This window comes from Agelaius tricolor, unplaced genomic scaffold (assembly GCF_023055355.1).
Source record: "Agelaius tricolor isolate 1412-34295 unplaced genomic scaffold, bAgeTri1.0.p SCAF_11, whole genome shotgun sequence".
Lineage (NCBI taxonomy): Eukaryota > Metazoa > Chordata > Aves > Passeriformes > Icteridae > Agelaius > Agelaius tricolor.
In genome coordinates this window covers 28,781,632-28,808,938 of record NW_027269271.1, presented here as the reverse complement: position 1 = coordinate 28,808,938, position 27,307 = coordinate 28,781,632, and the positions used below count along the sequence as shown (strand labels likewise).

Genomic DNA, 27,307 nt, shown 5'->3' with positions numbered 1-27,307 from the left:
CCAATGTTACACTGGGTTCTTTCAGGATAATTTGCTTAAAATGCAGCGTGGAAAGACAATGCACCCCTGCACGAGGCTGTTCAGGGAGTGGGCTGCTGTGTGCTGGAGCATTTTCCAGCACTGCTCTGGCTGCAGTCCCTGTGCCTTCAGCAGACAGCAGAGGAGCTGGCTCACCTCTGTTTATTTTATGAATGCACACACTCAGCCTGCCTGCAGCTTGTCAGCTTCTGATGCTGCTCCTTTGGCTGCTTTGTACCCACATGTACAGAAAATGTATAGGAAAAGTATATTAATATCATTCTATCTCAACAGATTTAATTCTTAAATGCTACATATACTTGGTTAATCTCTCATTTTAGAAGTAGGAAAGGTTAGATTATAACATCAGGTTAGCTCTCTTTGAAGCAGGTAATAATTAAGTTGATTCACTGTTGCAATTACTGTCAAATCCCCCTTAATTACCACGGATTTTATAGCAGCTTCATTATACGTCTGCTGTAATGCATTGTGGCCCAAAGGAGAAGTGTTGCAGGAAATTCTGCATAGCATGTATAATTCTAACCTGCAGTTAAAGCTCCTAGTGAAAGCCTCTGCACTAAATTTATCTTTTTTTGACATTTTCCCCCCTATTATTTAAAGCAGTTGAGCTGGAGTAACACCACTAAAATATACACCGAACTTCCTGAGTGAAAATGGATCTCTTCATAGGTATTAGGAATAAAAATGGGAAAATTATAAAATTAGCAGCATATTATCCTTGGGAAACTGCTCAGCAAAAATGAAGAACACTTCTGGCCTGGTGTCATGGGGGGAGAAAACCTCTGCCCCATGCTGTGAGTCGTGCACCCCTGAACAAGCCCTGAAATCCCACTGAGCACAGTTTTTGAGGCAGGCAGGATTTGCTGGAGCACTCTGCTCTCCATGAATATTTCCATCCATTGTTCCTTTTTGTTCCATTTTATAAACAGAATTTTTAAAGCAACTCTGCTTTTGAACTGACCCTCCAAGTAACTCCGGGCCTGGTGAAACTGCTGCTTTCTGGCTCACGTGTCACTGCTTGTTTCCATTGGAAAAATCTTTACAAATCAGGGTCTGTAAATTGAGCCTGCAACAGTTCAAAACAGATAAGAGAATAATGTGTGCCATGGATTCCCTTGTAGGGAAGGAATTTACTCCCCAGCACATATTAGATGCAGAAAGGGCTCCAGTGTCAGTGACACTATTGGCAGCTGTGTTAACAGTGAAGGAGCTGCCTTTGTACAGCAGTACAGTTATTAAATTTCTCCAGAGACCATGACTCATTAATCAAATATTCATACATCTCTGTAAATACATGCTGAACAGAGAATAGCCTCAGAGCTGAGCATCCCAGCACAAGTGCTCTTTCATGTGGGCCTGGCCCAGCCCTGAGAACATGCGGTCATGTTTTGCATTTCTAATGCCCCGTGCGCTCCGGAGCAGCCCGGTCCCTAAAAACAGAACACAAGTGATCTTACTGATGGCAAGTGTTACACAGCCACAATTAAAATTGCTTCACTATGGCTTCATACCATCTTTTTAAGAGTGAGGACAGTGAATCAATTCTTCTGTTCTTTGTTTACCATCAGACAAGTAACTTTTTCCCATACGGATGGAGGAACCCAAGGCCATGCTCCTTTTAATACAAGAATTTGTATTAGCATGGAAACAACAAACCAATGGTTGGACTGGCAAGGCCAAAAAACTTCACGTATTTGCAAAGGCATGAGCTTGTTGTGTTGAACAAATGCTGTATTTTGTGTGTCCTCGCTGCCAGACAGAGACACATCTCACCTGCTCCAGATGTGAACACACCTCAGGGTTTGACCTGGGTCAGGCTGAGATCACAGCCCAGAGCTGAAGCCTCTCTGGGATCAGCTGAAGTTCTGTTCTATGAGCCTTTGAAACAATTCACTTTTCTGATTTTCCTTATCCATGTCCAGGACTTTGTGTTTCAGTGTTGCAGGTTCTGACTGATGCTCCTGGTCCAGGCTCACTGTGGGCTGGAGTAGAAAAATGCTTTAAAGAGGGTTCTTTGTACAGGGGATGATGCTATTGCTGAATGAAGGTTTAAATTCTGGGCTGTTGTGCTCTGCTGGACTCAAGGGAGCAGGGAATGGAAGGAATTACCTGAATTTTCAAGTCCAACTTGCAGGAAGTGTGGACAGCACAGAATCCCAAGTGATCCTGGTAAGAGGAGGGATATGCACAGATATATCCTGGAAAGAGGTGAGTCTCAGATCATATTCCTTCATAGCTTTTAGAGGCTGGGACATAGAATTCACCCCTGGAAACAGTCCCTAACTGCAGATTTGGAAGGGAAATTTGCATAAAATCCTTATGGCCCAGTTTAAGGATTGTGCTCCAAAAATACTTCCTTTTTAGTTCCCTTTCTAATAAATACAGATACTCTACTTAAGCACCTCCACAGCTCCTACCACATTCATTTCAGTGCATTTTAATTTTCCTTAACAAGGCTTGACATTTACATTTTAGAAAGAAAATCCTCTCCTATATTTAATTAGGGCACTGATTGAGACAGGATGGCAATAACCTCCCACACTTCTGTGTGAGACAGAACCCCCACCTTGCTCCAGGAGCCAGCACATGCCAGAAAAAGCAGGTTTGGGTATCTGCTGTGTGCCATGCAAACATCACAAAGCTGTGATCACAAACCCCTTTCCCTCCTGTGCTCCCAGTCCTGGGCAGCCAGAAGAGATCCCAGTCCCTTCCATGACCTTGTCCACTGACCCAGCAAGCTGCTGGATGTGGATAATGCCTAAAACATTGACTTTAACAACCTTCCCTTGGGGCACTGGGATTCACAGGCAGGATCAGAGTGTAGGGAAGGAGGAGATGGAGAGCAGGAATAACATGGGAGTGCTGAGCAGAGCTCACAAAGCCTTGGCTTTAACACACGCCTAAACACCCACCAGAGCTGGGTGAAAACAGCAAACATTTATTTGTGCATCTCCTTGCATAAATAAAACCCTGCTGATTTGCTTTGATGGCATTTACGAGCACATTTATTCATAAACATTAGAGTGAGCAAGTTTTTATTTGCAGGAGTGTTCATGGCAAACAAAAGCCTCGTGAATTCTGGTGTGAATAAATACCAGAGAGCTCTCACTCGAGCAGGGCTGCTGCAGTCATTAAGTAAAGCTCTTTTTACTATTCACACTGTGGATTCAGACAATTACAGCTGCCCGTGGACTGCTTACAAACAGGGAAGGGAACTGTTTATGGAGCTCAGTTCATCCAATTAGGCAGCAGAGGCATCTTGTGAAGACACCAAACCTCAGGGTCAAACCATGAGTGCCCAGGGCTGGATCCTGACACCCTCAAACTCCTCTTTGCACCTTTTTGTCAATGCAAACAAGTTAGCAGCATTTAAAAATCCTTTTATGTGATGCTGGCATGGCCTAACCAAGCTGGTGGGAGGCTGTCCCTGTGCTGCTGGAATATTCTGCCAGAGGCTCTGGGTTTAGGGTAAAGAGCTGAAATGCTGCTGGATGCTGTTCCTGCCTGTGCTGCATGGCCTCCCATGCAGGGCTGGGGGAATGCACCCCATAATAATCAGCTCCAAGGTGGGAAAGGCCCATGAAGTAACCTGGCCTCCTCTTGGAGGTTCCTGCTGCTCTGGCCTCCCTGGAAAAGCCCGATGACCTTGGATGAAATGGTTGTGGAAACAGCAGGTGGGGAGGGCTGGATTTCAGACCTGCTGTTTGTGTTCCTTTGTGGCATTATTGACCTTTCATAACTCACTGATGGCTGCTTTTCACTCCATCATCCCCTTTAAGAGATTGTCAATAAGGCTGGAAATAAATCAGGTCTCTGGGGCAAGCCCATTTTCCTACTGGAATTAGCAGGGAACAGGAGATCCCTGCCCTGCCTCCACTGGGCACAACTGAACTGCTCACCTGCTTCACACTGACAAAGCCTCTGGGTTTGGAGGGGTGAAAAAGCCAAAAAAGCAAAAAGAAAATGCACAAAAGACAGTAACAAATCAGGGTGGCCCCAGTCTTCTAGCTCTGCTGAAGCATGGGGGACTGGTGAGAGGGAAAAGAAATCTTTAAAGAGATTGGATGGGGCTTGGAGCAGCCTGGGACAGTGGAAGGTGTCCCTGCCCATGGCAGGCACTGGGTGGGCTTTAAGGTCCCTCCCAGCCCAGCCCAGTCTGGGATTCTGGTGTTCTATGAAGCAGACTTAGTGCTGGTTTGAGTATATTCCCATTTCCAGGCCTTCTGGAAGCTGGGCTGCAATTCTCCAGGCTCTGTTTGCCTCTAGATCAGCTGTCTCTACCACCATCAGTAAATAATTCCCTGTCCTAAAGGACCACTCTAGAAATTTCCATTTCAGAAGTAAACATGGGGCAAACCCTTCCAGTCTGACCCTTCCCAAGAGCCACCCCTGAGGGCCTGTGCCCCATGGAGTCAGAGTAGTGCCCTGGGCTTCTGGAAACGTCTCAGCAATCAGCTGCTGCCTTTCCTGAGTGCCTGGAGGGTGTTTTTAAAGGTTGGCTGGAGATGGGAGAGGCTGCACAGAGGAAAGGGAGGTGGTGGCTGGGGGGTTTCCCCATGGAGGAGAGAAATCCCTCACCCTACATCCCTGAGCTCCCAGGGCAGAACCAGCTCCTCCAGCAGAGCTCTGGGGTGTGATGGGCTTTGGTCACTGCCAAGGTTTGGAAAACAATGCTGGAAAGAGAAGGCAGAGTCTCCATTGAGAGCCTGAGCCAAGCTAATGTCAGATATTATAAACAGAGAGAGAAAGGTTCCTTGTGAGGAGAAGAGAAATGGCAGAAAGGAGGGAGAGAAAAGGCTGTGAAGGGACAAGGCCCCGAGGCTGCAGGGCTCCTGTGGGGCTGTCAGGCACGGCAGGAGTGGCAGGTCTGGGGAAGTCTCAGAACCTGGACCACTGCTGGCTCTGTGAGTAACTGATGCTCCTCAGGTTTGTGTTTGAAGGCAGCAGCAGCAACACTGATGACACAAATTAATTGCCTGGTTTGCAGCAGCTAATGCAGACGAGGTAAAGAGAATTACTACACGATTAACATAGTTTCCAATTAAAGTCCCCTGTAGTTACCCAAAACCATTAATTTCTACTAACCTGGTAATTTAACTTGTGTCACCCCTGTACACAAGTGCACCAGGGTAGTCTGTGGGCTTGTCTGGGCTTAAACCTTGCACAAAAACCATGATGAAAACAGCCATGAATTTTTAACCATTATTTGTAGCAGGATTTCAAGAAAACCCCACTGTGGTGATCTAAAGGATTTGCTACAAATTAAAGGACTCCAACCCAGGTGCTGTTCTAGCATTGCTACTTTTCTTTCCCTCAGTTAGAAAGGGAAAAATTTCACTATTTAATAAGTTCAAAGATGTTTCAGCCACTACATTTTTTATCCAGTTGGAAAAAGGGAAGAGAAACGGTTCCATCCTTCTAGGGAAGTTTGCTGTTGGAATGACAGACTCACATTTTCCTTTTCAACATTTCTGTGCTACAGCTTTTGTAATTCCTTGTGAGCATTTCCATTCCAAGAATTCTGAACCAGAGGCCTTTGGAAGAGCAGCTCCTTTCTGCAGACACAACAGGCTCAGGGGTCTGTGCATGTGGGATTTTTTGAAGGTACCTGAATTCAGGTGGTGGAGTTGTGGAAGAAGGAAAATTCAAGCACCAAGCACAACTTGGTGTCTGATTTCCTGTCCACTGCCACCCAAAGGAACCAGCCTGAGGCTTTCCCTTTATCTTTGCTAAAGCTGCATCTCCTTGTGCTCCACTCACCAGCAATCTTCTCTCTTCTAGCTCTGACATCCACAGTTCTCCTCATTTTGACATCTAAATTCCATAAATATGTTGTTTACTCCCTCTTCTGGGCTATTAATGAAAAATATGAAAATCAGGCCAAACATCCTCACATACCTGTTAGTAAAAAGTCACATTATGTCAAATATTAGCAGTGCAGAGGTTACTGATTTAGAAAAATAATGTCTGGGGTTTTTCCCCTTGAAAACAAATGAGCATTTTGTCTTTTTTGAATATTAATTAACACATGCAAATGCACTCTCCAGCCCTCACACAGACACAGACCTGGTCTAGCTCTGCCTGAAATCTATCCATTAGTCACTTCTTGCTCATAAAAGTAAAAGGTGCTTTAATGAACAAATATGATGCTTATTATTTGGATCAGCAACACTTGTGCCTCTGTGCCTGAGCAGCACTTAGACCAGGTAACATTTGGTTTACAACACAACAATAAAATCTGCCTTTATTGCAAATAAACAGAGTATTCACCCCTTACAATATTGGTTTAGATGCAGGATTATATTCACTGTTAGAGGATCTAATATTAATATAAAAGGCACATGCACTTCATGTTTTCATACCTCTTTTATTTCCCAAGCAGCATTAATATGGTTTTTTAAATATTGTATTTACTTTGTTAAAACATGAAACTATTTCTGTACATTTGTTTGCAATCTGAGAACACACACCACCAAGTAATCATTTGTACAGTAACAACACGTATCAAAACAAAAAATCATCACAGCCCAGAATTTTCCACATCCACCCCCCTTTGCTTTGATTTAAAAGCTGCTCTGGCAGGAGAAGCCTCACCATTATGGTAGCTGAAACAGGAAACAAACACTGCTCTCTTCTAATAATTGTCTCCAGCTGCTTTGATTGGTTGCAGTTAATATTAATAGTATAACCTTTAAAAATTGTGGGGAAAGGTAATACTTTATCTTCACTCCTCATATTAAGGCTCCAAAGCAAGCTTAATGAGAAACCATTAGAAAGTCATAGTGCTAAATAGTATCTTAACTCCCAATTCAGCCTATACAATTATGGCAGCACTGGCAGTGCCACTGACTCCTGATCCATCAGCCTCACCTTTCCAGCAGCAGCTGCCCTGCGTGGTGCCAGGGTGGCAGCACAACTGCCAGGGCCCCTTCCCACAGGAACAACTCCAGCTGTGCTGCAGGCAGGAACAGCGTGGTCTGCACCCCCTGGATGTGCGTCCCTGGCACAGGCAGCCCCAGCTGGCAGCCCTGCTCAGGAGTGCCTGGAGTGGCACAGGAGGGCACAGCTGGCCTGTGGGGACTGGCCAGGCACAGCTGGCTCTGAGCACAGCATCTCCTTCGCTGCCACAGCTGCACAGACACTCCTCCAGCCAGCAGTGAGCAAAAAGAATTAGTACATACATTAGTAACTGACATCTTAAAGACTTTTAACATATAAAACATTATCATCTTTATGAAAATAGACCAATTTCAGTCGAGGCTTGCCTTTTTGGGGAAGGAATTCAGGTACATTTTATAGTTAAAAGGCAAGTGTTCTCCTGGACAGCTGCCGATGCTCTTGTGTAAAACGTCCTTAAAGCAAGACAAACTCCTCTGTGCTAAATCTCTTCAGCCTTTTCTTCTCATCCTCAGAGAAAAGGTCATTTTCTTCATGGAGGGGACCAGAAGCAAAGTCATAGTCTCTAGAATGACCCTTGACAAAAGTAAACAGGGGATATTTCTCCTTGGATGAAGATTTTAGCATCTAGAATGTAAAACAAACCAGATAAAACATTAATTGGAAATGAAGAAATTCAGCAAGCACAGATATTCACCTGATGATGACTGCCAAGTAAAAAATGCATTATTTTAATGATCTCATTAGACAAAAGCATTGCACAATCTAAACATTTCTTGCTCCTATTAGACATTCACTTCCCTTTCTCAGGCAGCTGCTGATTTCCTGCCTATCCCTGGTTTGGAGCACACAGATCACCTGCATGTGCTGTCAGACCCAGTGCAACAAAGAGAAAGATAAAGGGATAAAAGACAGAAGATAAAAACCTCTACAAAATAGTTAATGGCCATAAGGGTCTCCTCAAGCCCAAGTGTGAATTCTGCAGCAACTGAGCATCCTTGGGAGGGGGGATTTTTATAGCAGAATCAGCAGGTGCAATATTCAGTGTTTTTATTAGAAGTTCAAACACATTCAGCAATGTAAATAAGGCAGTCAGGAGCACGTGGCTCAAACCAGACTGGTGACAGTCACAAGGAACCAGGGGGCCCAAAATCCAGGTTTATAAATAAGAAAACTGAGCATGGAGAAGGGGGGTGTGGGGAATGATAAATACTGAAACTGATCAGCAAAACATCTTTAAGAGCAGATAAAACCCCATTAAACACTGAAAAACATTTCAGCCTTTCAGGGTGTTTTGCCCACTGATTTATTTTTTAATTTGTTTTACTTTTTCCTACCTGCTTGGGAAAAACCAGCCCAGTGTTGCAGTGGCTGCAGAACCACATCAGACTAGAGATTCACACTGTGCAGAACTAAAACTCACTGAGCACCATTTCAGGAGAACAATCAGTCTAAACCAGTAAAAAATCCCCAAAGAGATCTTTAAACAGTAAGAACTATTTCAAAAATGACAGTCAGGGGTTGAGGGAGCATTTAAAAAATACGAAAAAAATAAATCAATCCCAGTAAAATCCTGGGGTTCCACTGCCTTGTCTGTGTTCAGCTCTACTGAAACTTCCACCTGCACAACTGAGGGAGGTGAGGAAACCCTAAATACAGGAACAGGGCAAGGAAATGCCTCAACAAAGTCATGGGGAACCTGGTCAGGATTTGTGTGACTCTCATTACACCAGATCTCAACAGTGACCACAGAGACTCTGGAACTCTGAACAACTTGCCACTTTCCTAATTTATCTGTCTCTAAACATATAAGGCCATAGTGTTTATCCTCAAGTATAAAAGCTAAATCTTATCTCTCACCTCTTATTACCCAAAAAAGCAGGCAGAACATGGATTTTTTTAGTTCAGCCTCCACAGGGCACACTAGGAATGCACTGAGCTTTATGGTTCAAGAGTTACCACACTACAATTGCAAACAAAGGGAAAAATGATGGAAGAGAAGGAAACCACAAAGGATGTGAAGGAAGGATTGCAAGATCAATGGATAGAATGTTTCTGACACTGTCCCTGTATCCAAACTTTCCCCTCTTTTCAAACTGACACTGCCTGAAATGTATTTCTAGAAAATAATGTCACTAATATTAAAGAGCTTCTATCTAAAATACCAGGATAATAACTCCAACACTTGGGTCAGTCAAGAGTATTTTCACAAACTGTGTTCAGGAAAAAACTGTACTTAATCCCAAACTTGAAAGAACAGAAATAGGAAAAAGATAACTTCTGGAACTGATTTTGTATTGAGATTTTATTTACCATGTTATGACCTTCTATGTGACAGGACAGGAAAACAGGGAAGAACAGAAACTTCACTATTTAAACTTTCCATGGATCTGCTGCTTCTTTCCATGAACTTCTACTTCTTTAAATCTGTTTTCTACCTCTCTGGGTAAGAATCAAAGAAACAACTTCAGCATCAATCAGTATCTATTTATTATAATCAGTATTAAGTTTAAAAAATGATTTTTTGGCTGTAGTACTAATAGCACTTCTCAGGCCATTCCAAGTGCTGGCCAAACATGAATTCCTTGTGCTGCTGTGGTAACTGCTGTGGTTGGAATATTAACATTGAGCCCATCTGCTGCTGCATCCTTTTCACAGAGCATTTTCTGAAGCACAGAGCAGCGCACAGAACACACTGATGATGCTGCATTTCATACCCTCACATACTGGACTAACTAAGAAGCAAAAACCTTGATTCCAATGGGACCTACATGAATTGAGAGCAGTTTTTCCAGGGGAAGCATGGGGTCAGACAGATTTGCTGGGTGGCACCTGCTCCATGGAGCTCACACCAGAGCCCTGCACTTCCCACCAGCAAAAGCCCCTTGTGCTAGGGAGAAATAACGAACAACTGGGGTTTGCTCCAACACCTCCCATCCCTGCCCAGGGCCGGGCCGCTCCGCAGCACCTCCGCAGGCTCGGCCGGCCCCGCTCGCAGGGCTGCAGGGGACATTGGCACTTCACGAGTGCCACCTCGTGGGCCCGCCCGGCGCCAGCCCCGCTCCCTGCCGCAGCCCGGGCGGGCTCTGCCGGGGCTGGGATCTCCGGGGTTGGGATCAACGCCCAGCGGCGTCAGCGATGAACGCCCCCAAGGGAACCGGGCCTGCTCAGCAGGGCGAGGCTGAGTCCCGTCCCCACAGCCCGCTCTGGACTGGGGAACTCCAGCACCTACCTTGGTGATTTCTTCAGAAGCCTTCTCAAAGTCCTGCACAGTCCTACAGTAAAATCCTATTGTGCAGCTCGGGTCCATTTTTTTGAAGGACATCTTTTTGGGAGAAGGACAGTGGAATGACTGCAGGTTTCCCAATTAAAAACCACAAAACAAGGTTACAGTCAGGAATGGCACAGAACATTCAATCATCTGAATTAAACCCCAGCACACCCTTTGGAAGTGATTTCTCCCACCCCAAATATCCCAGTGATTCCACCCTTCCCCAGCCTGTAAAACCTCCTGCTGTTCAGGCTGCATTGCCCAAACTTCCCCACACACACACACACACACCAGGTTAGTTTGGAATCTGTCACAGCTCTGCTGCTCCCAGCAATACTTTATGAATATTCCCAAGGCAGAGAAGGTGAATGCTCTTCAGCAAATTGAATTTGTAACAGCTTTTGCACTATCTTACTGCTTTACTACCACTGCCCAGTGCCCCTTCCCTCCCCCAGCCTCCATAAAAGAGACATAATGGAATAAACCAACCTCATGCATTTTCCTTCAGTAAATGAAATGGGTTCAAAAACCCACAAAACACACAAAAGCAAAACCATATTACAATGATCCACAAGTAGGGAAAAACCAAACATGGCCTGCTTTACAAATGGGTTTTTCCTCACGTGAAATCTCTTTCCCTGACAGACGCTGCCCCGCCAGTGCTGTGAGCTGACACTTTCAGCAGCCCTGCTGTAAGACAAAACAAACACAAAACCCCCTTCCCCACACTCCTCACTCAACTCATGAGAGAAAAATAAAAATTCTATCTACCCTGGTTATTTATTACAGGAACTGCAGTTGTGGTGAAGCTCTTTGTCCAATAACTGCAATTATTCCCTCACTTGCTCTCAGAGGGAGCCAGTCCCCTCCAGTCTGCCTCCAACACAGAGGATGACCCATCATCCTCCCTCTATTAAATCCCTTTTTTTGCTAATCACAAAAATCAATCCACAGAAGACAGCACTGGTTCCCAAATCTGAGTGTAACCATCCCTGCAGCAGTTTTACATAATAAAATATATTGTTCTTTCCTGGTGATTACAAACCCGAGAGGTGTTTCTGTAAAACCTCTGCTAAAAAACATCCACCAAGATGATTAGGGCTATTCCTGCAAGATTGATTTTAGTCACTGCTTTTTCTCCTCACCACTCCAATTTTATAAACAGCAATTGTATTTTTAATATTAATTCCTGATTCTTCAAATGCATAAAAAAAATAAAAAAAAATAAAATCAAACCCTGCCTTCCACATCCCACTCCAGCAGCAGCAACCCTGTCCCTACAGTTGTGCAGGAGCTTTAATGCTGCACAAATCACTGCACAACAAAGAGAAGTGGGGAGGATTTTTTTTTCCCATTCCTCCAAACAAATGGATGCTGGAAGCCAATACAGAGTGGATTGATTTCCAACTTATTCTGGACAATTTGTCAATTTTGAAAATACTCCCTACAGATAAATCTAACAAGCAACTATCCACACTAAGAAAGCAATTTCTGTTTACTTTTGACATTTCTGGACAAAGATATAATACTATTAAATGCAGCAAGCATTAAATTGCAATCTATTTTCCGTCTGCAGGAAAGCATTAGGATGAGATCAAGTCAAGCTGGCAGCTTGCATACCTTCCAAACACAGCTTAAAACCTTGCTATTATTTAGAAATTCAGATTAATGCCAGTCTGCAGCACAATTCTGAGGCTGACTCATAGGAACAGAACCCAAAAGATGTTTTTGTAGCTTGGCCACAGCAGGACCTTAAGGAATTCACCTCAGCTCTGCTGCTCTGTGCTCTTCCCACATCTTTTGTCTGGTGTCCCCAAAGTGTAAAATCTTCAGGGGCACTGGAGCAAAACACAGCTGTGAGGATAAGGGGGAAGGAGCTGGGTGACCATCCCAGGCAGAGCTGGCACTCAGCACCTCCTGCTCCAAACACCTCCACAGGGGAGACCCAAAGGAATCCCTAAACACAGAGGGCAAACCCAAAGGAATCCCTAAACACAGAGGGCAAACCCAGAGGAATCCCTAAACACAGAGGGCAAACCCAAAGGAATCTCTCTCTAAACACACCAAACCTCCTGCCTGGGCTATCTGCTGACCCCTTCTGCTGCTGTGTTCTTCTGCTTCATCCAGAACCTTCTCATGTCCTAGAGAATCCTCCACTTCTATGTTGTGTAACATGTTAACTAAAGCATTTTGCTAAGCATAAATAATGACAAACATGAAGTGTTTGCTGCAAGGACTTGACACCAGCCCTGTGCAGGCCCTCTGGGATGTTTTATTTATATATCAATAGTTCTCCTGAACAGCATTTGATGGGATTTTGCTCCAGCCCTGCCCTGGAGCAGCTGCTGCTGCCCTGGCTGTGGATGCCCCTCAGGCTGAGCCAGGAGCTGCTGCAGTTCACCTGAAGCTGGGCACAAAACCAAGGAGAGTTTGTGTGGATGGCCTGAGGATGTGACTGGGAGTGCTGAGGCACTGAGCATCTCCTTGCAGCTGACAGTGTTTTCCCAGGGCAGCTGTAAATTGAGTTCTCCAATCACTTCCTTTAGCTCCATCTATTTCCAGGCTCCTACTATTGAACACCACAGGAATTCTCCCTAATGTTGCTTGCAATTTGAATTAAAAAAAAAATAAATAAAATGACCAAAAAGACAAACTTAACAACCCCAAATCCAAACAGGTTTAAGATCTACAAATATCATCCATTTTCTTTGATAGGAAATCACTTAAATGAAGTAATCATCTATTTTGGAGATTTTATGATCATTAAAAAGAAAACAGATGAAGATTAATGAAGTAAAAATTAAACCTCCATATTGAGATTTAACCTCTGGTCATTTTTGTTGATTATAGGCCTATAAAGAAGGGCAGGACATTGATAAATAACATGTAACTGTAAAACCATAAAGCTGCAGCTAGCTAGAACAGCTCTAAATAATTAGTGTTTGATTCATATGGGAAGAAAACAGTGCCAGCTCTATATCCATAGTACCTCAAGAGGGAAATCCTTTATGCTGACATCTACAAAAGATTGGCAGTAATGAGGATCCATGTAAATCAAACTGTCATCTGCAAGGACAAAACAGAAGACAAGTAATTCAAAAAACACCTTATTATTACACTGCTTACAATCCAATTTCTATGCAGAACAGCTGGAAAAAAAGCCAGTGAGTAACTGCTTGCCAGGCTGATACTCATTGACTGAAGCATAGGTTTTTGCAGGACAGATTAACTTTTGCATAATCAAATATGCTTGTATAAGCAGAATTTTTATAAAGTGATGAAACTGTCATTTAATTTTTGGTGATAAAATTACTTTTACAAACACACAATTATATTCTGGAGTTTGCATATGAAAAATGTATCGCCCTGCTTCATCCTGACAGCAAGAATATATTGCTTGTCATTTAGGCATCAACTAACACCACTTAAAGCAGGAGAGAGTAAATACCTAAATAAGAACTGCCAGGCAGGAACAGCAAACGCTCCTCAAGTTTGGTGAAACAGATAAATTATGCCTTGTTTATGCAACAAGGGAAATTAAATGTACATTTTACAGAATCCAATTACTCCGTGGGGTAAATGACAAATGGCTGGACTTGGGGAGATGTGATGAATTAATAAGGTGCTCATTTTACTATTTTAATCACGCTATTTCCCACTGCTTCAGTATTAACTTCCTAACTCTGAGAGAAAAAAATACTGAGGAGACATAACACAGTCAAACACTAACCTTGGAATCCAGCAAAGTAATAGGATTGCTTGGGTCTGCCACCAATGATGCCAACACAGTACTCCAGGCTCAAAATTCCCTAAAACAAGAACAGGGAATCATTAAGATTAACCAAAGTATTAAGCTGAATTAAAATATTTGCTCTTTGCTCTTTTAGGCAAATGGTTTTGGTTTTTTTTAAAGATTGACTCCGTGACTTCCTGAGGCTTGATCAAAGTGGAACCACACCAGCAGATACTCCAGAGACTTCCCATGAGATACCACACACGTTTTTGGGGAGGAGACAAAATCTCATGTCACATATTGAGCACCAGTTCCTCAGTCCAAATATCCCAGAGTACTGAGATTTCCAGCTTTCACACACGTTTACATCCTGTGCCCCTGGGGACTCCCTTCTTTTTGCACTCAAATGGACAAGCCTGGCCAGAGCATCAGCTTTTACATCCTGGGCAGAAATGCCAGCTGAAGTTAAGAGTAACTAATTAAAAGGTCCAGCTCCAAAACCCCATATCCAAGGAGGAGAGAGCAACACACAGCAGCCAGGCCCCATAAACATCCCTGCAGGTGGCCTGGGGGGCACAGGAACCAGAACCTTCTGAAGGCTGAACTTTTGGGAAGGGGAATTACTCAGTGTAAGAAGGGAATTTTTCTTTCAACAGGAAGATTGATATTGTCAGACTACTCACACCAAGGCTTCTCAAGAGAAAATCCTCCCTGCTTAGACAAGGATAAAGTCACTTAAAAACCTCCCCTGAGATGCTACAGAGTCAAACCCAGCATGGTTTACACGGGTTAAGGAAGTGATGCTTATTTAAAATGAGAATGAGCAGGTTTCCTGGAAGATCTTCTTTAAAATATACATGAGAAGGTTTCCTTAGCAAATGCTCTGAGCACCACAGAACACTCAGGCAGATCAGAGGCAAAGGCTCCAAGAGCCAAGGAGGGCAGAGCAGAGAGGGAGCAAAGCTGCTCAGAGTAATGGATAACTGTTTAATCTATGGCAAGCTTCTTGTAAAAGTGAATTATAAAAAATTTATCCATTTTCACCCATAAATATAAAACCCTTTGTAGAAATTACCTCTTGTGCTACACTCTAAAATCTGCATTTTTAACTTAAAGCCAGACTCCAAGAAATGTGGTCACTTCTTGGGAACAGTCAGGGCAGACACTGGAGTGACTGATTCAGGCAATTGAGAGCCCTCTTATCTCAGCCTCCATCAGGCTGCAACAGCCTTGGCAAGGGAGCAGCAGGAATCACTCACTGCAGCCAGCTGAAAACTAAAACTTTCCCAAACCAACTGTCTGAAAACACAAGGAAAATGATCAGGGAAGAATTTAATAACAATTTAAGTTCATAACTTGAAGGTCTTTACCAGTCTGTCTTCCCATGCCAGTAAAAATCAAAATGTTTTCCTGAAATGTTACACTGAACAGAAAGCCACAAAATAAATCATGTTACAGACTCCCAGCCTTTGTCTGTGCTCCTACACTGGGGTAAATTAAAAATGAACCCAAAATTTTCAGACAGATCAAGAGGAGCATGGAGAATGAAATAAAAGCAGCAGGGCTAAGAGAACAAGGCCTTCCCTAAGAGGAGCAAGAGGCAGGATTACAGCACAGCCCCAGGTACCTGCAGAACCTCTGCTGACAAAACCACAGCACACACTCCCCCCTCTGCCTTCTCCTCCAGTTTGCCTTTGTTCCAGCTCATTTTTATTGTGGCAACTGCTTGCTGCTCCTGCACCACCATCCTCAGAAACATTCATCCAGACAGGGAAAGAACAATTCAGGTAGTGAATAAAAATATCAAATAATTCCATGGGAACAAAGAGACAAAAGAAAACGGGAAGAACAGACAGGCAACAACTTAAAACCATTTGAACCATTTTCTAATTTAAGAAAATAAGAAACAGAGCAAGGAATGGAGTGTATTTGTATTTTAAAATGCTGCCTGATCCTTAGTTACATATGCCATTAGAGTCCTGCTAGATTAAATTACCATTTGTAATTTGAGGCACTGCATTAATGTCTTTTCAGGTGGCTGCTGGAGGAGCAGGACAGTTATCACTGCCTTACCAAGGGACATCATGTGCTCTGCAATTATGTCTGAGCTTGTAATAGGGAAATTTCAAATCTGTAAAGTCAAACTTTACAACCTTCAACTGTAAAATCCCCACCACAGGTTTAATGGGGAGAATCACCCTCGTGAAGTTGCTTTTCATATCCCCTTGTGGCACTCTTTGAAAAATGACTGAACCCTCATTTCCTACCTTTACAAACTCCAGGTAGTCCGTGTTTGTCCTCTCTCCACCGAGTCTCACAGGAACCAATATAATGACGGCTTTTGTGCCTGCCTTCCCAGAAGCCACAAAGGAGCACTGCCTGTCAATAACATCCGAGCTGTAGACTGAGACACACAGGAAGATTCCAATTTCAAACAGAGCCTCCAGGTGTTAGGGACACACCCCCAACGTGGCATCCCAGGGTGACAAGGGAGAACTGCAGCCCCTCCAAACCCTGCTGTCCTCCCAAAACACAGCCCAGCTGCTGAGAACTTCACACTGTCTGTGCTGCCAGGCACTCACCCTCAAGGGAACGCTGCTAAAATCTGACCTAAAGCCAGGAAGAAGGCTTCCAAAATGGAATTACAGAACTAGAATTACAGGTAAGCAGTTGGAATAGAAGGGTGTAGTATCACACGGTAAAAAATTGAAAGTTTTAGAATATAGTAATATTTATAGCAAGATAGAGGTTTTAGAACAGTAACCAGGCCTTCTTCACCTTCTTCCTCATGAGTTCTAATAATATTGTGGAATTATATTAAAAAAAGTCCACATTATGAGGCACGGGTAGTTAGTTATTAAGTTAAAAGTAAAAATAATTTAAGTATCATTTCTTAATTAGACAGTTTATCCTTAAAACACCTTATAAAAAGAGAGATGAAACTCCATTTTGAAATTGTTAAAGTACTATAGAACTCACAATTTATAAGACTGTAATAGAAATAAGAACTAATAAACATCTAAATCCAAACAAAAAATACCATCTCACACATTTAATCCCAACTCTAAAAAAAAAAAAAAATCAAAACAAACCAAAAACTCAACAGCCAGGTGACTCAGAACCAGTGCTGAGCCTCCTCAGTCCCAGCAATATTCTGTGGAATGGGAATTGCTGCTGCTGAGCTGCAATGCCAAGGAAATGCAGAAGGGGTAGGTCAGGAGAAAGCCAATAAATATTTATTGCTGCATATAAACTTCTAAAAGGAATAATTAAAACTCGAAAGCTTCCAACTAACAGAAACATCTCCATGTAAAAGGAGGAGAGGAATAACTGATTTGGAATTCCAGGATTTGGAATTCCACTATACAATACCAAACCAGCAATGAACAATCTGCACATATCAAGAACCCCTTTATCTACACAATCTCAATTTTGTGGATCCACTTCATAGGGATTTTTGTTCCCTTTAAAGCTCTATTGTTAAGTGCTAACTGAAAAGCATAAAAAGCATTAAAGTGTTTGCAAAAATCTACAAAATCACAGTTACCTGTACAATCCTGGGCAACATAGACTGTTACTCCTTGCAGCTCAGGGTCTCTTGCTTCTTCAACAGCTTTTCTAAGTACAAACACAAAACTATTCAACTTGCCATTCATTAAAAAAAATTACCAATAAACAAACAAATTATTTTGGTTTTTTTTAGAAACAGGTTGATTTTGATTGTTTGTGATAGTTTTTTGTTTGTTTGGGTTTTTATGGGGGTTATTTTGTTTAATTCAAGACACCTTCCCTTCCTGACACAAACAAGTGGTAGGGTGGGATTTTTTAATTTGTTGTTAAACACTGGAGACCAAGATCCAGCCTGTAGCTGCCATGGGTGCCTTGGCACCACATTTTTCCAAGCCAAGGTGACAATGTCTGGCTATTTAGAAGAAACAATGGAACTCATAAAAAAAGGCCCCAAATCCCACAATAACTTCCAATGAAATTCATATTCATGACTTTATTTCTTTCTGTTATAACCATTTTCTGTCATGTAGATTGATGATAAAGGTTAAGTTTGCTGACAAAAATACTATTTTCATCTCATTAGATCTCTTTATTTGACCCTCAGTTCATATAACAAGCCACAAATTAGCACCTGGAAATAAAAAGTTTCACCAAAACTTTCAAAAAGATAATTACAATATTAGAGTCTCCTCAAAAGACTAAGAGTAACAAACCTAAAAATTAAAATAAAATCCATGTTGATAGTCAGAACCATGTTTATCTATAAGGGACAACATTTGCAAAGAAAGGGAACTGTTCAATATCCAGGATTTAGCTTTGATTTCAAGCACAAACCTGCATTAAATGGTCACTATCCCTTTATTCCCCAGTCTATTTTGAGGAATGGTTTAATGCAGTCATTCCCAAATTGTGAGGGAGCTGTGAGTGCTGCTGCAAGAGAGAAAGCTCCAGGAAAGGAAAGCTCTGCAGCTGGAAATCACCCCTGGGGCTGTGGTAACTCTCACCAAACCCCCCTGCTCCCATCAGGCAGACAAATAATGTAATAGATAATTTATTAAAGCAAGCAAAAAAATCTGACTGCTTCCACCTTGAGAAAAAAGTAGAATAAAACCCATTAAAAATGCTAAACTCCTACATCCCTGTTTGCATCTGCAGGGATGCACACCTGATTATTTCAGTACAGCTGCACTTCAGATTAACATAACATTTACACTAAATATCAAATTCTCCTATTTATATATATATATATATATATATATATATATATATATATATGCATGAACTTTGCCTTCTGCTGCTTAAATGATTTATTAGTGATTTGGTTTATGGGTAAACTGGAATCCATTAAAAAAAATAAACATAAAGACTACAAAAAACAAAAAAAAACAAAAAAACAAAAAAACCAAAAAAACCCAAAACATTCAAAGAATTGGATATCAAGGCTCACGGTATGGAGAAATTTGACTTTCGACTTTTTTTTTTTAACCACGCTGAATGTCACAGACCCTTTACTTTTACTGGGATATAATTATAATATTAATAGTCCCATACATTTACAGTTTCACAAGAATTTGATGTGTGCAAAGAAATGCTGAAAACATCAATTTTAGCTCTGACATTTCATTACACTATCAGTACATTACAGCCCCCAGGTTACAGTATAAAAAAAAAAATCTCTAATGTTATGCATGTTCCAAGGTTGAAAGAGTGGTTAGTTTGTAGAACATTTCACTAAATGCAGCTCTACTTAAAAGGGTTTGGGAGAGATACTTGGGATTCCACAAGAAAACAGGAATGTTGTGTTTTTTCCTGAAATAAGATTGACAAAAGCTCAGCATTCAGTTCCTGCACCTGCTGCTATTTCCTTTCCTGCCTATGAAAAAGCTCTGGAATTGCACCTGCTATGAGTGTTTTACAAAGCTAATAATGAACAGTTTGCTGCTCAATTAGGCTGAAGCAATCTCAGGACACTCAGAAATGCTCCTCTGTGATGTGCCAAAGGAAAGGAGCAGAGAACTGAAGGTGTTTTACCTCAAAATGTCCAAAGGGAAGGAGCAGAGAACTGAAGGTATTTTACCTCAGAATGTCCAAAGGGAAGGAGAAGAGAACTGAAGGAGTTTTACCTCAGAATGTCCAAAGGGAAGGAGCACAGAATGGAAGGTGTTTTACCTCAAAATGTCCAAAGGGAAGGAGCAGAGAACTGAAGGTGTTTTGGTGTTTTACCTCAAAATGCCCACAGGAAAGGAGCAGAGAACTGAAGGTGTTTTACCTCAGAATGTCCAAAGGGAAGGAGCAGAGAACTGAAGGTGTTTTACCTCAGAATGTCCAAAGGGAAGGAGCAGAGAATGGAAGGTGTTTTACCTCAGAATGTCCAAAGGGAAGGAGCAGAGCACTGAAGGTGTTTTACCTCAGAATGTCCAAAGGGAAGGAGCAGAGAACTGAAGGTATTTTACCTCAGAATGTCCAAAGGGAAGGAGCAGAGAACTGAAGGTATTTTACCTCAGAATGTCCAAAGGGAAGGAGCAGAGCACTGAAGGTGTTTTACCTCAGAATGTCCAAAGGGAAGGAGCAGAGAATGGAAGGTGTTTTACCTCAGAATGTCCAAAGGGAAGGAGCAGAAAACGGAAGGTGTTTTACCTCAGAATGTGCGCCACCACGGCGGGCCCGTACCAATCCCCCGCCATCTTGCCGGATTTCTTCCCGTACTCTATCAGCTGGTGCAGCCCAAAGGCTGCCAGGGGGGAGTCCCCAAACCAGGAGATGATTTTCCTGTGATAAAGCTCGTTCCTGCTCTCGGTGCCATCCCAGTCCCTCCTGGCAGGGGGCCGGGCCAGGAGCCGCGGGTCCCTCTCAGCCGTGAGCGACGCCTCCAAGGAGGCCGTGAGCTTTCTGACGGTGCTGCTGGGCCAGGACTCCGAGTCACAGCTGTCCATGGCCAGGGCTTCTGGCCACACCCAGGCTGCAGCAGGAAAAGGGAAAATCCTCGTTAACATTCGCACTTCCCTTTGTCCCCCTCATTAAAGTGATAATGTGTGTTTTACATGGTGCTGTTAACAGGTGAACAAAGAATTCTGGAAGAGCAGCATTTGCTTTGATTTTTCTGGTGATTTTTTTGGTGACCATCCCAGTCAGCTGAATAAAGAAAATACACCTGATTACAGGTAAGAACTCTCTGACATACTAAATACATGAATGTTACTTCAATACTACCCAAAAACCTTTTATCCGGGTCAAACAAGAAGTTCCAAAAGCTCTTAATTCTTCTCATTTTTCAGTTATTAAAAAACCAGGCAGACCTGAGGAATTATTGATGTAAAAGCAAACATTTCTTCCTGGCAAAATGGCAAAGGAGATCAGCAGAAAAACAGGCTGGCAGGATTTTTTCATTCACTAAATTCATTAATTCCTTTAGATTACAAGGAAAACTTGTTTAAATATCATTCAGTATCTCCAGTCTGCTTTTCCAGCTGAAGGTTTCCCTATGGATGATGCATTCCACACAGCATTCCCCCTGCAGAATGGGGTTCAGCAGGCCCAGGAAGATGCCTGGAATTGTCCCCCAATTCCAGCAAGTACTCCCAACACAGAGTGAAACATCCTCACAGGCCCTGCTGCTCTGGGCTCTCAGCTTCACACTCCAGCCAGTGTCTCAAGCAAAGGCATTTCAAAGTAAAACTTCAAATTTAAAATCAAAACTCATTCCCAACAACCTTCAGCAATATCTGGAACATTCCACATGGCAGTGGAAGTGTAAATATCTCAGCTAGAAACTTCAGGCAAGTTTTGCTTCCTAACAGAAACAACAGCATTAAACAAGAACAAAAACATCTCTGGGAAAAGAGTAAACAGCCATGAAAAACTTCCTGTAAACATCTAAATATGTTTCCAAAGCTGCCCAGATCTCATAAAAAGCTTTTCAAAAGATAATTCACCAGCTGTCAGAAGACCAAGTGAGGAGCAAAGCAGCCCAGAAAGACCATCCCTACCCCATCTTTCTGTGGATTTGGATTGCCACAGGAACAAGAGCACTCTGGAATCACCCCATCATCTTCCAAATTAGGATACAAGGGGGACACACAAGGAATTCTTTGGAACCATGGATTTTTAAGATAGAAACCTGAGTGGTTTTTGCTTGGGGTTACTTCCAAATGAGCCATTACACACTCCTGCTCACAGGGAGTCTTCTGGGCAGGTCTTGAATTTCTTTTAAATGTATGTATAAGAAGAGTGATATTTAAGGGATTTGTGTTCTCAGCAGAAGTATTTACACACTTTTTGATATGTGCAGTCTGTTGAAAGAGATAATGAATGTTTTATGAGTTAAATACCCACAGCCAAAGGCACATTCACCGAGCCAACCCCACAGCTCAGTCCTGACACTGCTGGAACAGAGACTCTGTGCTGCAGCTGGGTTGGGACCTTGCTCCCAGCTTCCATCAGAGCTGCACAGCCAGGGCAAAGTGTGATCAAAACAGGCTTTCAGAAGGCTCTTGTGCTGGAGTGTTCCTGAGAGCCCACAAATGGCTGAGGAAACAATGCCCTGTGTTCTCCCAACCCCCCCGGGCGGTCAGGCCCGTGCCTGGGCTCATTCTGAGGCAAGCAATGGATGACTGCTACAAAGGGACTGGCAATGGCATGGAAGGAAAAGGTGTTTAACTCTGCCAGCCTACAATGCAGGAAGTGGCCCAGCCTGGAAGAAGGAGGAGATGGACACTCAGCCCATGGCAGCAGAAAGTGTCCCACAGCTCCTAAAGCTTCAGCTGGCTGTGACTGAGGAGGCCTTTGAGACAGACAGTGGTAAGGAAAAAAGGGAAGTTCCTCTCTAAGTACACGGGGGAAGGGCAGGAATGACACAGTGAACATTTCCACACAGAGAATGATGTATTGAAGTTACATTAGAATCCTTCTAGGAACTCAATATATTAACACCAGAAGAAATTCAATAATGGAGAACTTTAGAACTGATAAAAGAACATCACTTCTGCCATAGCCCACAGCTATGGGCTGGGGAACTTACTCCTACATCTGGAGTTGAAGAAACAATCAGATTTCCAGAGAACTGGGCATGTGCATGGGTAAGAACACCCAGAGAGGGGATCACACTCTTGTGATGTATTAACTCACACCTGGATATTGGGAACTCCACAGAAGTTTGCTTTGGCACACTTTTGTTCTCAGAAAAGGAAGGGCAGGACAGCCCAGTCTCTGTGCCAGGGGACACAATTCCAACAGGAGTGAGGAGCCCACAACCAAAACCAGCTGGTCCTTCAGATTTGGGATAAAAAAAGGCCATTTTGGTCTCTACAGCATGCCTGTGCTTATGCAAACACAGAGATCTTCTCTAACTCACCTCTCCCAAGGAAATGAAGCATCAGCCCCTGCGCCAGCAGCATCTGCCCCGTTCTGAGCGTGCAGCCCCAGCCACAGTCAGTGGTCAGAGCAGAGCCCTTGATCTGAGGGAACTCCTCCCTGTAGGTCAGCCAGATCCTAGAAATGAAATCCTTGCGGAATTCCTCAACGTTCCCCGAAATCTCGGTGCTGATTTTGTCAAAACTCGACCCATCTGTAGAGAGCTCCCCAGATTCTGCAAGGCAAAGCACAGCTTAAGCTCTAATTAATTTGTTATGGTACTTCTGTGATTAGAAAGCAAGTAACAAGTAGGAAATTTAGTAGAAAAACAAATTTACAAAAATTCACAATTGCCTGAAGTACAACAAAGAAAAACTGGAAGGCCAACATAACAGAAATGTGCCAGATCTATAAAAAAAAATAAAAGGGAAAAATCAAAAGAACCATGCAGACACCACTGTGCCAGTGGAACCACTGACCTGCAAGTAAGTGCTTAATTCACCCAACTGTGAATGGTCAAATAAAGAGAGAGACTTAAAAAACTGCACACTGGAAAGTGATAACAAAGGTGTGGGTGCAGTGAGCCTGATCAGGCCTTGTCACTATTTCCATCAGGAGTTTTTAGAGAGAAAATCTCCAGTTGATGGTAAATGAAGTGCAAATTACAACACAAATTTTTACAGAAAGCACTAGGTTTTGGTGTAAAATCTGAATAAAGCAGGTTAGGATGGGCTGCATTAGAGGGGGACATTTAAATGAGTATTTTCTAAGCTTTTCATATTTACATTTTGGATTTGGTAATTGTTAATGCCAGTCTTTCTAGAAGATTAAAAATACCTTATTCCTGCTGAGGAATGAGCCAAGAGCTCTGTACTCACCCTCAGTTTTGAAGTGGTAACATTTTCCCAGCAGAAAAACTGGAGAGTTCCGACTGAAGTAAGTTTTTGTTTTCAACACCCAACCTGAAACAGATGCAAAACAAATACAAATTTGTGACTGAACTTGCCAAAAGGAAATGCTGACAGCATCTGGTTAAGCCAAAGGTAACCCTTGAAAGGGGAATAAAAAAAATAAAAGCATTGATATTGGGTTTTGGTCTCATAAAAAATCCCATAAAAGGTACAATGGTTACTATTCCCTTTCAACCATGTGACAGCCTCAAAGAAAGCAGGAAAAAAAAGGATCTTTTCATCTTGTCAGACATCTCCAAAACTCAGCTATGATTAATAAAGTTTCTCAAAAATCTGGTGGTAAATCTGAGCAACCTCAGTCCTAAAGGGAAAGCAGAAAAATCAAGGACAGATTAGTAAAAGGGCACACTTGAAAATCTGGTTGCTCATAAACGAATTCCTGATGTTCAGCTGTGGAAAAATGTTACTCAAGGGTAGAGTCTTCAGTGGAATTTGTATCTCACACACCATCCTATTTTTTTCTATAAAAGCACATTTATAAACAAAATAAATCTTTGCACAGATGATTCCATGTTATCCCTGTTTAAAAGCCTATGCAAATCTAGAGCAATTTACAGAATATATTTACTGTTTCCAAAAGAAGTAATTCAAAATGAAATTATGCAAGATTTGTTTGAAAAAATGAAAAGCTAAGGAAGTTTTTTAGTGGGGCTTATTTATCAAAGAAAAACCTGTTACAAGGGCCACATTGCATCTGTAGTATTAATTAGTTCTGATTCCATCCATCCCAACAAGCAACACTCCATTCCTTTTAATGAGGACACATCTCACCACACTCTGCTCCACTTACTGTATTTCATGTTGTGCCATGCAGACATAAACTTTGATTTGATCTTTTCTACTTCATCTGTCCCCGTGGCCTCCATATTCAAATTCCAGAGAAAAAGCCATCGCTGTCTTGTGAGGCTTTCAGTTCTGCTGCTGCAAAAACCAAAATATAAACACTCAGCAGCCCCCACTCAGGCACTTAAACCCAACACGGCCAGGAACAGCAATAAACTCACAGAGCCCTCCACCACCAGGCACTGAGAAGCAATCCTGTGTCCCATGAATAAGTAATAAAATAATTTAATTCCAAATATACACCAATAAAAGCACTACACAAAGCTAAATAAAAGATAATGTTCTCCAGCAGCTCTGCCTTGTACCACGAACTGCTCCAGAGCACAAAACCTGTGCTGGCACACGAGCACACTCATTTTATCAGCACTGAGCTGGAGAGAGGACATGCAGCCCACTAAACAGAAAAGATGCTGCTCTTTTCTGCTGAAGAGAAAACAAAAAGCACTTTTTGTGTTAAAATCCACCACAGTGCTGGCTAATTTTGTAAAAACCCCTGATAAATTTTCTAAGGAAATGCACCTTTACAGGCTCTTTCTGTGCTGCAAGGTAAGACAGATTTCACCTTAAAAGCAACCTGAACTGGTAACAATTGGTAATAAATACATCAATAAATAGGTAATTGGAAATGCCTTGTATCCCTGTTTCCAATAAATCTGGGAAAATAGGACAGAATCACCTCCAGAGTGCAGCTGCCCCATTTGTAACAGGAAGTTTGCTGTAATTAACAGAACTTCCTTCCCCACGTGCATTCTGTCAGTGGATCCACCTTGAAATACCTGACACACAAAGGTCCTGGATGGTATTTGGTGGCCCAAACCCTTGCACAGAGAGATGGAAAATTAAGAGCTCCTGCTTCAACAGCAGCTCTTGTGGGACATCAAAAGTTGATCAACAGTGGGACATCACTGCAGCCTTCACAGAATTTTTACCTAAGTCCTGACAGCACCAGCTGACATGAGCAACAGTGAACGTCCTCATTTAATTAATAAACTTGAGCCAGGAAAAAGCCTCCTTGCTTTAAAAGGAGTATCTAGAACTGTATTTACCTTTCTGTGTGCTATTCTCCATGAAACAGGGATCAAAAGCAGGACAAAGACTTAACTGGGTCACTTCTCTCCACTGGGAACAAATTTTAAGTAAACCCAATCAGTGACAGTGTAATTAAGGAGAGGGTGAAGATGTCAGGGTGGCAGCATCAGCTGAGCCTGAGGGTACTCACACACATCCACGTTTTGGGGATCTGCAATCTGCTGCCCAACCCAGCCCCTGCACTTTCCCACTATTCCCTCATATTATCTCATAAAAATCTGATTTTTGACAAAAAAAAAAAAAAGAAGCAGTGCCAACTCACTAATATGAGGGAAGGCTGAGGTTTTCCTAGTGAAAATAACAAGTGTCCACATCCCTGCTGTGATTAGCCTTGTGTTAAGCTGGGGAAGGAAGAAAAGGAGAATTTCAAGCTGGGTTTTAACTTCCTGCCTTTCCCCCCTCTTTTTTCTTTAGGAAAAAAAGGAAAGCCTGACTGTATCACCAGCTCTAGACAGCAAAGTGGCAAAATGAACTTTTTCAGGAGGAGTGTTTAGTCCTGTGTTCCCTCACATGATCCATCAGCATCAACCATTTATCCAGACACCACTGACTGCCTTAAAAACCAATTCCTGTAAAAGCTTCCTCTGGCTAAAATTAGAAATGAAACAAACTCTACAGTTCTGAAACGGCTTGAAGACAAAATTATGTAAATGAGAAAGAAGCTAATTTTCTTTTCAAAGACAATGGTCACCACAGCACATTTATCTTTCCTCTCGGTACATTTCCTCTCTGACATTATACTAAAGATGCAAAAAGGGCTTCCAAGAATGCTAACACAAACCAGGTATAATTTTTTCATGGGAAAAACACAGGTTCTTCCCATCAATGCAAGAAATCATCAGTAAGAGTTCCACCGACATTAATGGAACAGCACCAGGAATATTAAAGGTCCCAGGAATATTAAAGCCAACGGGCTTGAGTATCAAATTACCAAAGCGCACGGTTTTCTCCCGAAGTTGCCTGATTTCTGAAGTTGTTCAGACGCACATCACGAGGATGATGTTCCCTCAGGGAGAGCAGGACACGGCTGGAACTGAGCCCCCTGAGGGGATCCAAAACCCCCAAAACAGCGTTTGTTTGCATAAACAGCAGAAAAGCAACGCAAGCTGCCGGTAAGACCGCAGCGGGAAGGATGAATGAAGCCTCACTGGGGTAATTATAAGATAAATGATCTCCTATTAGCTAAGACCTCTCTGGTTTTCATTTGTACCTTGACGGAGCCCGGAGCGGCGGCAGTCAGCGGCACCCACACGGAAGAAGGACGGGGAGCAGAGGCCGGAGGTCATTTCTGAGGCGCTGCAAACACATTCGAGGGCAGTTAGAAACGATACTGGGAAGGCGGCTCGCAAAGAAAACCAGATTATTCCCCAGTCCTGCAGCAGGGACGGAGCGCTTCGCCCGGCAGGACTCGCAGCCGAGCAGGAGCCCGCACGCACCGCGGCAAGGGGCTCGGCGGCTCCCGGGACACAGGACACGGCCGCGCCCGAGCTGCCGCCGCGGAGAGCCCGTCCCGCCGCCGCCGCCCGCCGCTCACTGCTCACCCCTCACGGAGCCGCCTCCGCCATGCCCGGGGCCGCCCGGGCAGCGCGCGGCCTCCCGGCGCTG

At 43.0% G+C, this 27,307-nt stretch overlaps 1 protein-coding gene and 1 long non-coding RNA gene across 2 annotated transcripts; both read right to left on the bottom strand.

Annotated features, from left to right (window-relative positions):
• Positions 1-579: 579 nt before the first annotated feature.
• Positions 580-5,934, bottom strand: LOC139594049 (uncharacterized). Its single transcript, XR_011680499.1, has 3 exons — positions 5,800-5,934; positions 2,149-2,237; positions 580-2,021 (listed from the first exon to the last, which is right to left on the bottom strand). It is a non-coding gene; the product is annotated as an uncharacterized lncRNA (long non-coding RNA).
• A 452-nt stretch (positions 5,935-6,386) lies between these two features.
• Positions 6,387-27,296, bottom strand: ATG4C (autophagy related 4C cysteine peptidase). Its single transcript, XM_071436909.1, has 12 exons — positions 27,244-27,296; positions 26,913-26,998; positions 24,561-24,691; positions 23,678-23,761; positions 22,801-23,034; positions 20,088-20,409; positions 17,488-17,558; positions 16,208-16,344; positions 13,938-14,016; positions 13,197-13,273; positions 10,169-10,288; positions 6,387-7,563 (listed from the first exon to the last, which is right to left on the bottom strand). Exons 3-12 carry the CDS (start codon positions 24,634-24,636, stop codon positions 7,393-7,395), a joined length of 1,371 nt encoding a protein of 456 aa, XP_071293010.1. The 5' UTR covers positions 24,637-24,691; positions 26,913-26,998; positions 27,244-27,296; the 3' UTR covers positions 6,387-7,392.
• Between the last annotated feature and the right edge of the window lie 11 nt (positions 27,297-27,307).